The sequence below is a fragment of the Bubalus kerabau genome, chromosome 3, assembly GCF_029407905.1.
Source record: "Bubalus kerabau isolate K-KA32 ecotype Philippines breed swamp buffalo chromosome 3, PCC_UOA_SB_1v2, whole genome shotgun sequence".
Lineage (NCBI taxonomy): Eukaryota > Metazoa > Chordata > Mammalia > Artiodactyla > Bovidae > Bubalus > Bubalus kerabau.
This window is the reverse complement of record NC_073626.1, coordinates 54,802,397-54,818,152: the sequence shown is the minus strand read 5'-3', so window position 1 is coordinate 54,818,152 and position 15,756 is coordinate 54,802,397. Positions and strand designations below refer to the sequence as shown.

Below are 15,756 nucleotides of genomic sequence, written 5' to 3'. Positions count from 1 at the left end.
CAGTTTGATGTAATTGATTTCAAACTATACCACAAATTCAGAACAGGGCCATAGTCATCATAAGTCGCTCAGTCGTGTCCGACTCTTGGCGATCTCATAGGCTGTAACCTACCAGGCTCCTCCGTCCATGGGATTTTCCAGGCAAGAATACTGGAGTGGGTTGCCATTTCCTTCTCCAGGAGATCTTCCCAACCCAGGGATTGAACCCGAGTCTCCTGCATTGTAGGCAGATGCTTTACCATCTGAGCCACCAGGGAAGTCCTCAGAACAGGATGGTAAGGCACAAAAACAGACACAAAAATCAGTGAAACGGAGAGCTCAGAAATAAACTCACACTTAATGGGCAATTAATCTATGACAAAAGAAACAAGAATATGTGATGGAAAAGACAGCCTCTTAATAAGTGGTGCTGGGAAAACTGGACTACTCTCTCACACCATATACAAAAAACAAGCTCAAAATGGATTAAAGATTTAATTGTTAAGACCTGAAACCATAAAATTCCTGGAAGAAAACTCTCTGACATTATTAGTTTTAGCAACATATGTATATTTTTTGATCTGTCACCTCAGAAAAGGGAAGCAAAGGAAAAAATAAACAAATGGGACCACATCAAACTCAGAAACTTCAAAGGAAACTATCAGCAAAATGGAAAGACCATGTACTGAATGAAGAAGGTATTTTCAACGAAGGGTTAATATCTGAGCTGTAGAAAGAACTTGAACAACTCAATGTGAAAAAAAATTTTTAAATGGACAGAGGATATGAATAGGCATTAATAACAAAGAAGACATAGAGATGACCAAGAGCTACATGAAAAGATGCTCAATATTACTCATCATCAGGGAGATGCAAATCAAAACCACAGTGAAGTATCATCTCACACTTGTCAGAATGGATGTTGTCAAAAAGACTAGAGATGACAATTGCTAGCAAGCAAGTGGAGAAAATGGAATTGCTGGTACAGTTTGAAATCTGGTGGGAATGTAAATTGCCGCAGCCATGACCGAAAACAATATGGTGGTTCTTCAAAGAATGAAAAAAATTACCGTAAGATCCAGCAATTCCACTTCTGGATAGTTATATGAAGAGAAATACTAATTAAAAAAGATATATGCATCATTGTTAACAATAGTCAAGACATGAAAGCCGAAGTGTACATTGATAGATGCATAAGAAGGTTGCTACTGCTGCTGCTAAGTCACTTCAGTCGTGTCCGACTCTGTGCGACCCCATAGACGGCAGCCCACCAGGCTCCACCGTCCCTGGGATTCTCCAGGCAAGAACACTGGAGTGGGTTGCCATTTCCTTCTCCAATGCATGAAAGGAAAAAGTGAAAGTGAAGTCGCTCATTTGTGTCCGACTCTCCGTGACCGCATGGACTGCAGCCTACCAGGCTCCTCCGTCCATGGGATTTTCCAGGCAAGAGTACTGAAGTGGGGTTGCCTTATATATATCTATATAGCTATATATTTAGATATAATGGAATGTTGTTCAGGCATAAAAAATGAAATCTTGCCATTTGTGAATGTACTTAGTTTTATGCTATGTGAAATAAGTCAGGCAGAGAAAGACAAATAACCATATGATTTCACTTATATGTAGAATCTAAAAAAATAAATGAACAAACGTAAAACAGAAACAGACTCATAGATACAGAGGACAGGAGGTTCCCAATTGTGGTATAGGGGAGTGAATGAAATAGGTCAGATTAAGAAGTGTAGACTTCTGGCTATAAAGTAAGTGAGGCCGGAGGATGAAATATACTGCTTTGGAAATACTGTCGTCAATATTGTCTGTCTTTGCGTGGTGGACTTATTATTGTGATCATTTTTGAATGTATAGAAATATCAACTCACTGTGTTGTGCGCCTGGAACTAACATAGGGTTGTAGGTCAGCTACAGTTTTTTTAAAAAGTGCTTTTTGAAATAAGAATGAATTGTCATTTCAAAGTTATGAACTCTAGCAGTGTGTTTATGGATAATTAAACCTGCAGGTCTAAGCTTTATGTGCCGTTTTGTGATTTTTCAGGTCATGGGGTTTGGTCTATATTTGATGGATGGAAGTGTCAGCAACATTTATAAACTAGATGCCAAGAAAAGAATAAACTTATCCAAAATCGACAAATACTTCAAGGTGAGTTGCAGTTTCTAGATAAACCTTTTTATTGAAGTGTATGCAGTTTGGGCTTTGGGAGGTCAACCTCTGTGACTTTGGTCCAAAGTAAGAAATGCGGTATTGGCAGGTGGGTGGGTGTGAGTAGACTGTCTACTGCTCTTACAGCAGGTTTGCCTGAATTTGAACCTTGTCTAAAGGAATCATGCCATATGTATTCTTTTGTGTCTGGCTTTATCAGATCGTCCCTATGGGAACCTGCATCTATAGTTTTTACTTTTTCACTATGGTGTGGCCCTACATTTTATGACTAACCTGCAATTTACTTATCCATTCTGTGATGAACATGAGATTGTTTCTGCGTTTTGGCTTGTGTGAACAGTGCTGCTCTGATGTGTGCACATCTGTGCACATTTTTACTGGATAGGCACCCAGTGGTGGATTGCGTATTCATCTATAGAATGGACATTTTCAGTGCAGTAGATACAGCCTCAGTCCCCCCACATGGCTGTGCTGACTTGCATCACCACCAGCAGTCAGTGAGCATTCTTGGGGCTTCATATCTTCACCAAGGGGGCATCCTGAAGGGTGTGCCTGTGTGTCTTTGAGATTTTATTGGCTAGTTTCCTTGTGGTTTAGTTGATGTTTCCCTGATTGCTTTTCACGGTATTATTAGTCCTTTGTGTGTTCTCTTTGTGAAGTGTCCTTTCAAGTCTCTCATTCTTTTTTTTCCCCTGTTGGTTTGTAGTTCTTTACGTATTCTGGGTATGTATCCTTTGTCGGACACATATGTCCTAAAATACATGCATTTCCCCTCTGTAGCTCTTATTTTTCACTTTCTTGAAGAGTCATCGGTGAACTGAGGTTCTTAATTTTAATGTGGTCCGATATATTCATCTTTGATGTCCACTTTAAGAACTCTTTGATAAAACAGACTCTTGAGAATTTTCTTTTGCATTACCTTCTAGTAGCATCATTGTTTCCTTTTCTATCTAGCTCTATAATCCCCCTGGAATTGATGTAATGTATGCTGTGAGAGAGAGGGTTGACAGTCTTAGATTGTTTTTTTCCCCCTGTGGATATCTAGTTGACTCTGTTTTCCCTTCATTGCTCTGAGGAGTCACCTGGGTCATAAAGCAGGTGTCTCTATGTGAATGACCCTGCCTTAAGTTGCTCTGCCCCACTGGTCTTCACCTGTGCTGGCTTAGCTGCTGTAAGTCTCCAGCAGGTCATCAAGTTATGTTCTCCATGGTTGTCTTGAGCATTGTCCCTCTATCTTTTGAAATATATTTTAGAATTGACTTGCTGATTTACACACAGACATACACACACATGCACATACTACCCATAAACCATTTTTCCTCTTGGAATATTGTTTGGGATTCTGTTGAATCTGTAGATCGATTTAGGGAAAATGGATATTTTAAAAATACCATGTTTTCCAATACATGAACCTAACATAATTCTCTATTCACTTAGAACTTTAAAAATTTTTCTAGAATTTTTGGTAATATTTTGTTTTGAAGTTTTAACATATTTTGTTAGATTTAATACTACATACTTTTATTTTTTGATGCTATTGCAATTTTTTTCTCTTTAGTTATTTATCCTAATTGTTTCTTGTATATAGAAATGCAGATTCTTTTTTTAAATGACCATGGTTCTAGCAACAAGGTAGGTTAATTTTAATGTTTGAATTGGTTCTTTAAGTGAATGTAGAAGTTGTTTACAACTTTTTTGCAGTAAGTAATTTGCAGAAATAGCATTCAACCTTCAGTAATTATTAGCATTCCGTATTCTTCTTAGATTGTATTTGGTGACTAAATACAATACATAATGACCCTGGGTTTTTTATTTTTATTCTTTGAATACAGCAGCTCCAGGTGGTTCCGCTATTTGGAGACATGCAAATAGAACTGGCAAGATACATCAAGACCAGCGCCCACTATGAGGAAAATAAATCTCGGTAGGCAGAGAGTGAGTTGCCCGGTCAGAGCATTCTTCAGTGTTCTCACTGTGGTTCCTGACATGCTGCTTACCTATCCAGAGACGCCACCTTTGACATTTTCAATCACATGCCTGATATGGTAGTCTATTCCAAGTGTAGATGTTTACATTTAAATTCATTTGTAAGTGCAATTTATTTTCTTAGTAGAATGGCCACATTTCAGATATCTAATAGATAGGGTCCTAGAGGAGCTATCCCACGTTGAAGGTCAGGAAAGGCGGCAGTGAGGAGATACCTCTCGTCCAAGGTAAGGAGCAATGGCTGCGCTTTGCTGGAGCAGCCATGAAGAGATACCCCACGCCCAAGGTAAGAGAAACCCAAGTAAGACGGTAGGTGTTGCAAGAGGGCATCAGAGGGCAAACACACTGAAACCATACTCACAGAAAACTAGTCAATCTAATCACACTAGAACCACAGCCTTGTCTAACTCAATGAAACTAAGCCATGCCCGTGGGGCAACCCAAGATGGGCGGGTCATGGTGGAGAGATCTGACAGAATGTGGTCCACTGGAGAAGGGAATGGCAAACCACTTCAATATTCTTGCCTTGAGAACCCCATGAACAATATGAAAAGGCAAAATGATACGATACTGAAAGAGAAACTCCCCAGGACAGAAGGTGCCCAATTTGCTACTGGAGATCAGTGGAGAAATAACTCCAGAAAGAATGAAGGGATGGAGCCAAAGCAAAAACAATACCCAGCTGTGGATGTGAGTGTGATAGAAGCAAGATCCGATGCTGTAAAGAGAAATATTGCATTGGAACCTGGAATGTCAGGTCCATGAATCAAGGCAAATTGGAAGTGGTCAAACAAGAGATGGCAAGAGTGAATGTCGACATTCTAGGAATCAGCGAACTAAAATGGACAGGAATGGGTTAATTTAACTCAGATGACCATTATATCTACTACTGCGGGCAGGAATCCCTCAGAAGAAATGGAGTGGCCATCATGGTCAACAAGAGAGTCCAAAATGCAGTCCTTGGATGCAATCTCAAAAACGACAGAATGATCCCTGTTCATTTCCAAGGCAAACCATTCAATACCACAGTAATCCAAGTATATGCCCCAACCAGTAACGCTGAAGAAGCTGAAGTTGAACAGTTCTATGAAGACCTACAAGACTTTTTAGAACTAACACCCAAAAAAGATGTCCTTTTCATTATAGGGGAGTGGAATGCAAAAGTAGGAAGTCAAGAAACACCTGGAGTAACAGGCAAATTTGGCCTTGGAATACGGAATGAAGCAGGGCAAAGACTAATAGAGTTTGGCCAAGAAAATGCACTGGTCATAACAAATACCCTCTTCGAACAACACAAGAGAACACTGTATACATGGACATCACCAGATGGTCAACATGGAAATCAGATTGATTATATTCTTTGCAGCCAAAGATGGAGAAGCTCTATACAGTCAGCAAAAACAAGACCGGGAACTGACTGTGGCTCAGACCATGAACTCCTTATTGCTAAATTCAGACTTATATTGAAGAAAGTAGGGAAAACCACTAGACCATTCAGGTATGACCTAAATCAAATCCCTTACGATTACACAGTGGAAGTGAGAAATAGATTTAAGGGCCTAGATCTGATAGATAGAGTGCCTGATGAACTATGGAATGAGGTTCGTGACATTGTACAGGAGACAGGGATCAAGACCATCCCCATGGAAAAGAAATGCAAAAAAGCAAAATGGCTGTCTGGGGAGGGCTTACAAATAGCTGTGAAAAGAAGAGAAGCGAAAAGCAAAGGAGAAAAGGAAAGATATAAACATCTGAATGCAGAGTTCCAAAGAATAGCAAGAAGAGATAAGAAAGCCTTCCTCAGCGATCAATGCAAAGAAATAGAGGAAAACAACAGAATGGGAAAGACTAGGGATCTCTTAGAAAATCAGAGATACCAAAGGAACATTTCATGCAAAGATGGGCTCGATAAAGGACAGAAATGGTATGGACTTAACAGAAGCAGAAGATATTAAGAAGAGATGGCAAGAATACACAGAAGAACTGTACAAAAAAGATCTTCACGACCCAGATAATCACGATGGTGTGATCACTGACCTAGAGCCAGACATCCTGGAATGTGAAGTCAAGTGGACCTTAGAAAGCATCACTACGAACAAAGCTTGTGGAGGTGATGGAATTCCAGTTGAGCTCTTCCAAATCCTGAAAGATGATGCTGTGAAAGTGCTGCACTCAATATGCCAGCAAATTTGGAAAACTCAGCAGTGGCCACAGGACTGGAAAAGGTCAGTTTTCATTCCAATCCCAAAGAAATGCAGTGCCAAAGAATGCTCAAACTACCGCACAATTGTACTCATCTCACACGCTAGTAAAGTAATGCTCAAAATTCTCCAAGCCAGGCTTCAGCAATATGTGAACTGTGAACTTCCTGATGTTCAAGCTGGTTTTAGAAAAGGCAGAGGAACCAGAGATCAAATTGCCAACATCCGCTGGATCATGGAAAAAGCAAGAGAGTTCCAGAAAAGCATCTATTTCTGCTTTATTGACTATGCCAAAGCTTTTGACTGTGTGGATCACAATGAACTGTGGAAAATTCTGAAAGAGATGGGAATACCAGACCACCTGATCTGCCTCTTGAGAAATTTGTATGCAGGTCAGGAAGCAACAGTTAGAACTGCACATGGAACAACAGACTGGTTCCAAATAGAGAAAGGAGTTCGTCAAGGCTGTATATTGTCACCCGGTTTATTTAACTTATATGCAGAGTACATCATGAGAAACTCTGGACTGGAAGAAGCACAAGCTGAAATCAAGATTGCCGGGAGAAATACCAATAACCTCAGATATGCAGATGATACCACCCTTATGGCAGAAAATGAAGAGGAACTCAAAAGCCTCTTCATGAAAGTGAAAGTGGAGAGTGAAAAAGTTGGCTTAAAGCTCAACATTCAGAAAACTAAGATCATGGCATCCGGTCCCATCACTTCATGGGAAATAGATGGGGAAACAGTGGAAACAGTGTCAGACTTTATTTTTCTGGGCTCCAAAACCACTGTAGATGGTGACTGCAGCCATGAAATTAAAAGATGCTTACTTCTTGGAAGGAAAGTTATGACCAACCTAGATAGCATATTCAAAAGCAGAGACATTACTGTGCCAACAAAGGTCCATCTAGTCAAGGCTATGGTTTTTCCTGTGGTCATGTATGGATGTGAGAGTTGGACTGTGAAGAAGGCTGAGCGCTGAATAATTGATGCTTTTGAACTGTGGTGTTGGAGAAAACTCTTGAGAGTCCCTTGGACTGCAAGGAGATCCAACCAGTCCATTCTGAAGGAGATCAGCCCTGGGATTTCTTTGGAAGGACTGATGCTAAAGCTGAAACTCTAGTACTTTGGCCACCTGATGTAAAGCGTTGACTCATTGGAAAAGACTCTGATGTTGGGAGGGATTGGGAGCAAGAGGAGAAGGGGACGACAGAGGATGAGATGGCTGGATGGCATCACTGACTCATTGGACATGAGTCTCAGTGAACTCTGGGAGTTGGTGATGGACAGGGAGGCCTGGCGTGCTGCGATTCATGGGGTCGCAGAGAGTTGGACATGACTGAGCGACTGATCTGATCTGAATAGATAGGGTCTACTGTTTTGGTCAGCACAGATATAGAACTTTTTCATCATCCCAAAGAGTTCTGTTAGACAGTGTTGGTCACATATATGGAAGTATAAACAAATTCTCTGGGTGCTGATAAAAGCTGAACAACCAGTCTGCTGGGAAGGGGCTGGATGTTTGTATGCAACTTACAGAGGTTATAGAGCTATCACCCGAGAGCCAGAACCAGACCAGGCTTATTTTTGCAAGGTCTCAGTTGTTGAGAATGGTCTTTACATTTTTAAAGAGGTGGGTTTTTTGTTTTTTGGTTTTTTTTTTCAGATAATGGCTCTACGGCTGATGTGACAGAGGCAGTGTAGCCTCCGAATTTTAAAGTCTTACTTTCTGGGCCTGTGCTAAGACAGTTGACCAATCCCTGTTATAAAGAATCTGCAGCTTATGGTTACAAATGATAGTAAATACATAATTCTTTTTATTGCACCTTCCACGTAGTCACTTGAGTCTCATAGGATGCTTCTGTTGACTTTCGCCAGATCCATGGTCTCCATTCAGCCATGGTTTTGAAAAATACAGTTGCACCTCAATCTGGCTACTCAGAGGTTAGCAGTCTTTTTCTGTGAAGGCCAATTTATAAACATATTATGTCTTTCTAGCCACATATGTCACATATTCTTATTTTTTACTTTTGTTTTTAATTACTCTTTAAATCTGTAAAAACCATTTATGTGGCTTGGGGGCACATAAAAACTGGTCACATTGGGTCTGTGCTGTATGCAGCTTGCCAGCCTCTGTGCCAGCTTATTTCCTAATACATCTGCCATTAAATCTGATATGTGATGACCTTCCTCAAAATCACATTCACTAAACTGAACCCTCTCTTCATTTCAGCATCGACTTGAGCTCTGATTGGAGGGTGTACTGATTTCCATGGTATAAATAGAAATGCCTAAATGTAAGTTAGCAGCGTACACCTCCTGCTGTAACAAACACAATCATCTGTATAGCATAAGTGATGGTGAAATCAATAAAAGAGTCAGGAAGCAAGGAGTTTTGCATACTTTGTTTTTAGTGTAAGTGTAAAGTCACTAAAAGTCACAGGGATTGGTGTAAGTCATTGGCCATTATTACCAGTTAATTTCTGTGTTTCACAGCCCCTGAGGCAGATGCCTAAACCTGTAGCAGTCAGCTCTAAGAGCTCAGCCCAGCAGTCTAGCACCTGTGTCTGGCCCCTGGGGGTTGGTGCAAGTGGCAGATGTTGGAATCTGGCTCTTGTGCCAGCTTATTTCCTAACACATCTGCCATTAAATCTGGTAACACATGTGCCTCTCCTGAGGGGGACATGCTGTCTGGGGCCTGCAGGGAAGGCCAGTGTGTTGAGAGTGGACCCTGGTGCAGGGCCTGGCCTTGTGTGCCTGCTGCAGACTCAAGGAGCCGCCTTGGCCAGTGCCTCTGTGATCGTCATGCCATCTTATAATGGAATCAAAGTTAAAAGTGATGCTGCTTGAGATAGTGTACTGATCATGTTGAAAATTGGTAATGTGCATCCTTTTCTTCTGGCAAAGGGGCGAACTTGATAGAAACATCGTGCAAGTTGGTGCTGAGTGTGAGGAAACCGAGGGAACTGCTCTGAGCCCAAAGACCCATGCTTTCTGTCCAAGAACGCCAACAGATTTAATCTTTTTTTTTTTTTTTTCCAGTTTAAGTTTTGATACCCTTTTTTCCCCCCTCTGTTGACTATATCTGTTTGCTGCTGAAATGGTGTGTTGTACACGTAGTTAGTTATGGCAACACTGTCTAATTTCCAAGTCATGTCAGTTTCAACTCTCCCATCAAAGATAACTTTTGTTCCTGAGTCTGGCTGACTTGTTTTGTACTATAGTTTATATTTCACATGTGAATAATAAGGAAATACTAGTTCCTGCCAACTGTGCAGTAATGTGTCAAGGGGCTCTGAAAGGGTAATGCAGTATCTTGAATCCAGCAACTCTCAGCTTTGTGGAAAGTAGTTTACTGATTAAAGAGAAATTACGGTTCCTTTTCCAGAATACAGACATGAGAAGGTAGACACAGACCCGACACAGGGAGCTGAGGCAGACCCAGCTGTTACCATGCAGAGAATGCCACGTTTGCTCTGCACCTCGACCTCGGCTACAGTGGGCCTGCTGGGCTGGGGGTGGACCTGCCTTGCACGTGTCCTCGGCCAGGTGTCCCTCAGGTCATGCACGTTTCCCCTTTACTCCCAGATGGACCTGCACGTCCTCCAGCAGCAGCCCACAGTACAACATCTGCGAGCAGATGGTCCAGATTCGGGAGGACCATATGCGCTTCATCTCGGAGCTGGCACGCTACAGCAATAGCGAGGTGAGTGGCCTCTGCCTGCAGTGCACACCTTGCAACACCATGTCTGATGTGGTCCTTGTATTCTCTGCACCCAAATTTACTTTGAATTTTACACCCTTCATTTACTTGGAGAAGCGTAGTTTAAGTACTATGTACTTAACAAGCTCTCATTATAATGGATGAGGCAGTGCACATATGATATAATGGAGTTTGTTTGGATCTGTTCAGCTGTACAAAAAGCATCTTTTTTTTTTTGGAAAAATATTAGCAGTGATCCCCCAAAAATGACTGAGTTGAGACCATGAATTAAGTGCATTTTCTAGTCTAGTTCCATCATTCCAAACTGCTAGGAGAAAGGAGAGGAGAGTAGAGGACATCAGGAGCAGAAGGGATGGTTTTGACTTGTGCCCTTTCCTGTCTGGAGGGAGGAAGTACAAGAGCTTCCAAGTTGATGGGAAGATACATCAAGTGCCCAGAAAAAGGCCTGAAGAACGGTGTAGGAGGTAGTACTCTCTCTTGGGCCACAGGCCTTGTTGATTCCTTCCGGCTTTGCAGCTGGGTTTTCTGTGTCCTTGTTTGGGCCAGTCACATTGCCCATAACTGCTGCATGCCTGGCTCCAAGCCAGCATTACTCACATGGGGTCGGTGGGTCAGCAGCAACAGGAGGGTCATTTCTCACATCCTAGCAGACGAGACACCAAGGTCCGGGTCAGAGCAGTGGTCAGTGGCATGGATGGGTGCTGCAAATGGTCTAGAGGGACCTAGGGACTTGGGGCAACATATATAGGTCTGGTTTTTGAGGTTGTAGTACCTTGGGGTTCTCAGGAGGACCATTACATTTGGAGGAAGAACTCTGTATGCTGTTCTGGCCATTGCAGACAATGAGCACTCCATCTCTCAGCCACAAGCACTAGTCAGTATGTAACCAAAATGACTGAAAGAGAGCCCAAACCCTCAGGGCCTGTTACCTACTTGCAGACCCCAGGTGGATGGCCGACCGAGTAGAGACGGGGGCCAGCCCCCTGGACTTCTTCATGTAGTTGTAAACTGAGTTCATGAGGCGCTCTCAAACAGTACGGAGAGCTAATGTCTGCCTTTCCAAATAGGAGCATTTCACAGCATGCATGGTTCCTGTCTGTCTTCTGAGTTCTGCCATAGTGCCCTTATAATCAGATAATGGTTTTAATAAGAGAAAAGAGATCTACCTTTGAAAGCTTTGTTCAGTTTATTTTTAAACAGATTTATGAGGACATAATATACACATCAGACAGTTCACCCATTTAAATTATGCAGTTCAAAGATTCTTAGTGTATTTAGGGAGTTGTGTGACTGTCACCACAGACTTGTTGAACGCTGTCAACATCCCCAGAGCAACTCTGCACCCATTAGTAGGCACTCCCCTTCCCCTTCCTTCTGGCACCTGGCAGTCTACTTTCTATCTATGGATTTACCTACTGGAAGGTTCATCCATGTTATAGCCTGTATCAATAATTTTATGGCTTATAATATTTAAAATAATTTTATGTCAGAATAATACTGCGTTGCTTGGACACACCACATTTTGTTGGTTCATTATGAATAATGCTGCTATGAACATCCGTGTACAAGTGTTTGTGTGGACGTGAGTTTTCAGTTCCCTTAGGTAGATATCTAGGAATGGAACTGCTGAGTCATATGGCACTCCGTGTTGAACATTTTGAGGAACTGCCAAGCTGTTTTCAAAGCAGCTGCACTATTTTACATTCTCGCCAGCAGTCTGTGAGGACTCTGATTTCTCGGCATGCTTGCCAGCCCTTGTTTCTGTTTTTTTTTTATTCTAACCATCCTAGTGAATGTGAAGTGGTGCCTGGTTGTGGTTTGGATTTATATCCTTAATGGCTAATGAAACTGAGTATCTTTCCATGTACTCGTTGGCCAATTTTAAAAAATGTCTCTTGAAGTATTTGCCCATTTTTAAATTGCATTATCTTTTTTTTTTTTTTTTACTATTGAGTTCTTATATTTTGTTATCTGTTATATGATTTTCATATATTTTCTCCTGTTTTTTTGGAGTTCTATCGCCTGTCTTTGCCGTTCTTCTGTCTTTTTGCTGTCTCAGTGATGTTCTTTGAAGCACAGTTTTTTATTTTTGATGTGGTCCAGTTTGTTTTATTTATTTGCCTTTGGCTGTGCTGGGTCTTCATTGCTGTCCAGGCTTCTTCTCTAGCTGCGGCAGGCAGGGGCTTCTCTCAAGTCTGCCACCCTCATTGTGGTGAGCTCTCTTGTTGTGGAGCACAGAATCCAGGGCACACAGGCTGCAGTAGTTTTGGCACGTGGCTCTGTAGTCGTGGCTCCCAGGCGCTACAGCACAAGCTCAGAAATTACAGTGCACGGGCTTAGTTGCTCTATGGCATGTGGGATCCTCCTGGCCGAGGGATCAAACTCCTGTCCCCTGCATTGGCAGGCAGACTCCTTAGTGCTGAGCCACCAGGAAAGCCCTGGTGTAGTCCACTTTTATCTATTTTTTCTTTGGTTGTTTGTGCTTTTGGTCATAATGAACAAACCGTTGCCTAACCTAAGTCACAAAGATTTACCTCTTGTTTTCTTCTAAGAGTTTTGTAAAAGTTTTAGCTCTTATATTTAGATCTATGATCCATTTTAAGTTACTTTTTAAATATGATATAATTTAAGGGTTCAAGTTCATTCTTTTGTATGTGGATATCCAGTTTTGCCAGTATTGTTTTTTAAAGACTATTCTTTCTCTACTGAAGGGACCCTCATCAAAAATCAATTGACTGTACCACTTCTGTGTTCATTGCAACATTATTTATGATATTCAAACCAAAGAAACAGCCTAAGTGTCTACAGATGGATGAATGAATAAAGAAAATGTGATATATATTACACAATGGAACATTATTCAGTCATACAAAAGAAGGAAATCCTGCCATTTGTGACAACATAGATCGCCCTTAAGGGGATTACACTAAGTGGACAAGTCAGACAGAAAAAGACAAATACTGTATGATATCACTTTTATGTGGCATCTGAAAAACTAAACTCATGAATACAGAGAACGGATTGGTGGTTGCCTGAGGCAAGAGGTAAAACAAGTGAGAAAAGACGGCCAAAAGATACAAACTTTCAGTTACAAGATAAATAATTTCTGGGGCTGTAATACGCAGCATGGTGACTGCAGTTAAATAGTACAGTATTATATATTTGAAAGTTCCTTGGAGAGTAAATCCTGAAAGTTCTCATCACAGGGAAAAAAAATTGTAACTATGAGTTGGTAGATGTTAACTTATTGTGTAGTCATTTCACAGGATATGCACTTGTCTCAGTCGCTTAATCATGTCTGACTTTTTGTGACCCCATGGACTGTAGTCCTCTGGGTTCCTCTGTCCATGGAATTCTCCAGGCAAGAATACTGGAATGGGTTTCCATGCCATCGAACCCAGGTCCTCCGCATTGCAAGTGGATGCTAATATCTCAATAAAACTAGGTGGAGGAGAATCAATTGATTATAATCCTGAGGCTTCATTTTTGGACTCTCAGTTCTGTACCATTGACCTTTATGTCTGTCCTTACGCCAGTACCACACTTGCTTCTTTTAATTGAAGTATAATTGGTTTACAATGTTGTGCCAATCTCTGCTGTACTGCAGAGTGACTCAGTTATACACATATAGAATTTCCTTTTTTAATGTTCTTTTCCATTATGGTTTATTACTTGATGTTGAATATAGTTCCCTGTGCTATACAGTAGGACCTTGTTGTTTATCCATCCTATAAATAATAGTCTACACATGCTAATCCCAAACTCCCAGGCCCACCCACCTCCCGCTTGGGCCATCACAGATCTGTTCTCTGTGTCTGAGAGCCTGTTTCTGTTTTGTAGATAGGTTCATTTGTGCCGTATTTTAGATTCCACATATAAGTGTATCCTATGGTGTTTGTCTTTCTCTGTTTGACTTAATTCACTAGTATGGTAACCTCTAGTTGCATCATGTTGATGCAAATGGCATTGTGTTCTTTTTTATGGCTGAGTAGTATGGTTGTATGGTTTAGCTGTTGTGAGTACTGCTGCTGTGAACATAGGAGTACATGTACCTTTTTTTTGCCATGCAGCGAGGCATGTGGGATCTTCCCTGATCAGGGATTATACCTGTGCCGCCTGCATTGAAAGTGCGGACTCTCAACCACTGGACTTCCAGGGAAGTACCCTGCATGTATCTTTTTGAATTATAGCTTTGTCCAAGTATATGCCCAGGAGTGGGATTGCTGGATCGTTTGGAAATCTATTTTTAGTTTTTTTAAGGAATCTCCATACTGTTTTCCATAGTCACTGCACCAACTTACATTCCCACCAACAGTGTAGGAGGGTTCCATTTTTATTATTTGTGTTTTAGTTCTCCATTACATAAATTTTGAAGCACACAAATGAAGAGACCAGTCCTGGCTCCTCAGATGCCACACGAGGCTTCATCACCTACCCCTTTTCAGTTACTCCTCCAGGTTAGCGTGAAGCAATTGCAAAACAACATAGCACTCCCTCTGAATATATTCCCCACGTGTCTCTAATAAACAAAGAACCCTCTTAAAACATAACCATAATTCCATCACACCTAAACAGCCAAGTATGTATTCCTCAATAGTAAACAGCGGGTCATTGTTCACATTTACCCTATTTGCTCCTTATCAGCAGTGATTTATTTTTCTAGGTTTTTGTGCCCCGGTCTCCAGATAAGTTGTATAAGCTGCAGTTGGTTGACATGACCATCCCCCTTCTCATGCCTATGTCCGCCCTCACTTTCTGTGCTGTCATTTGCCATGACCTCTTTCCCCTGTGTGTCCTGTACACTGCCAGATTAGAGGCCCTGTCAAACACAGCTCCCGTTCTCCAGGCCCACTTGGTCCCTGGGCAGCCATGCTGAGGTCTGCTGAGGGGTCCAGCTGATTGTCTGGGATATGGACAGCTGCATCCACTGTCTTGAGGCATGACTAGGGCTCAGCCTGGTGGTCCTCAGCTCCTTGCTACTTCCAGATCTGGATTCCTTTGCTCTGTGTATCAGTTGTTAAAATAATTAATTCCCTAACACAACTAAAGTAATAGCTAGTTTTTTAGAACTACTTTTGTACATTTGGAGTAGGCTCCTAGAATAGGTTTGATAAGTGGTTTCCTGGACACTGGTGACCTCTTAATGCTCTATTATCTCTAGGTGGTCACAGGCTCAGGCCGCCAGGAGGCTCAGAAGACGGATGCTGAATACCGGAAGCTCTTTGACTTGGCTCTTCAAGGTCTTCAGCTGCTGTCCCAGTGGAGTGCTCATGTGATGGAAGTGGTGGGCCCTCTCACTTTTATTTGGAAATGCACCCCCTAGTTAATTAGAAGTGCTTTTCTTCCTAAACTTGTCAATAAACCGACTAAACTATATTTTTTCTGCTTTAACTTTGGCCATTGGATCAAAAACAAATTGGCTTTTTATCTTTGGCACTAGAAATAAGAGTATATATTAATTTAAATGTTTCTAAGATGGCTCAATGTACATTTCATTTACATATATTAGAATTAAAGGTCCTTATCTTTTAAAACACATTGGTAGAATTACATTTGTATTGTTATGATGAATTTTACTTCTCATTTTTTGAAAAACAACACTCTGTATTTCTAGCCATCAGTTTCTTTTGTTTAGGATTAGTAAAGTGGTTTATTATGCATAAAAAGGTTTGGATACTCGTAAG

At 41.4% G+C, this 15,756-nt stretch overlaps 1 protein-coding gene across 1 annotated transcript in view; it reads left to right on the top strand.

Moving 5' to 3' along the window:
- Positions 1-15,756, top strand: part of CYFIP1 (cytoplasmic FMR1 interacting protein 1) — a 107,800-nt gene that overhangs the window by 42,303 nt on the left and 49,741 nt on the right. Inside the window, 4 exon segments of the mRNA XM_055571830.1 lie at positions 2,033-2,137; positions 3,991-4,082; positions 9,937-10,054; positions 15,234-15,356. Coding sequence (XP_055427805.1) covers positions 2,033-2,137; positions 3,991-4,082; positions 9,937-10,054; positions 15,234-15,356 — 438 coding nt within the window.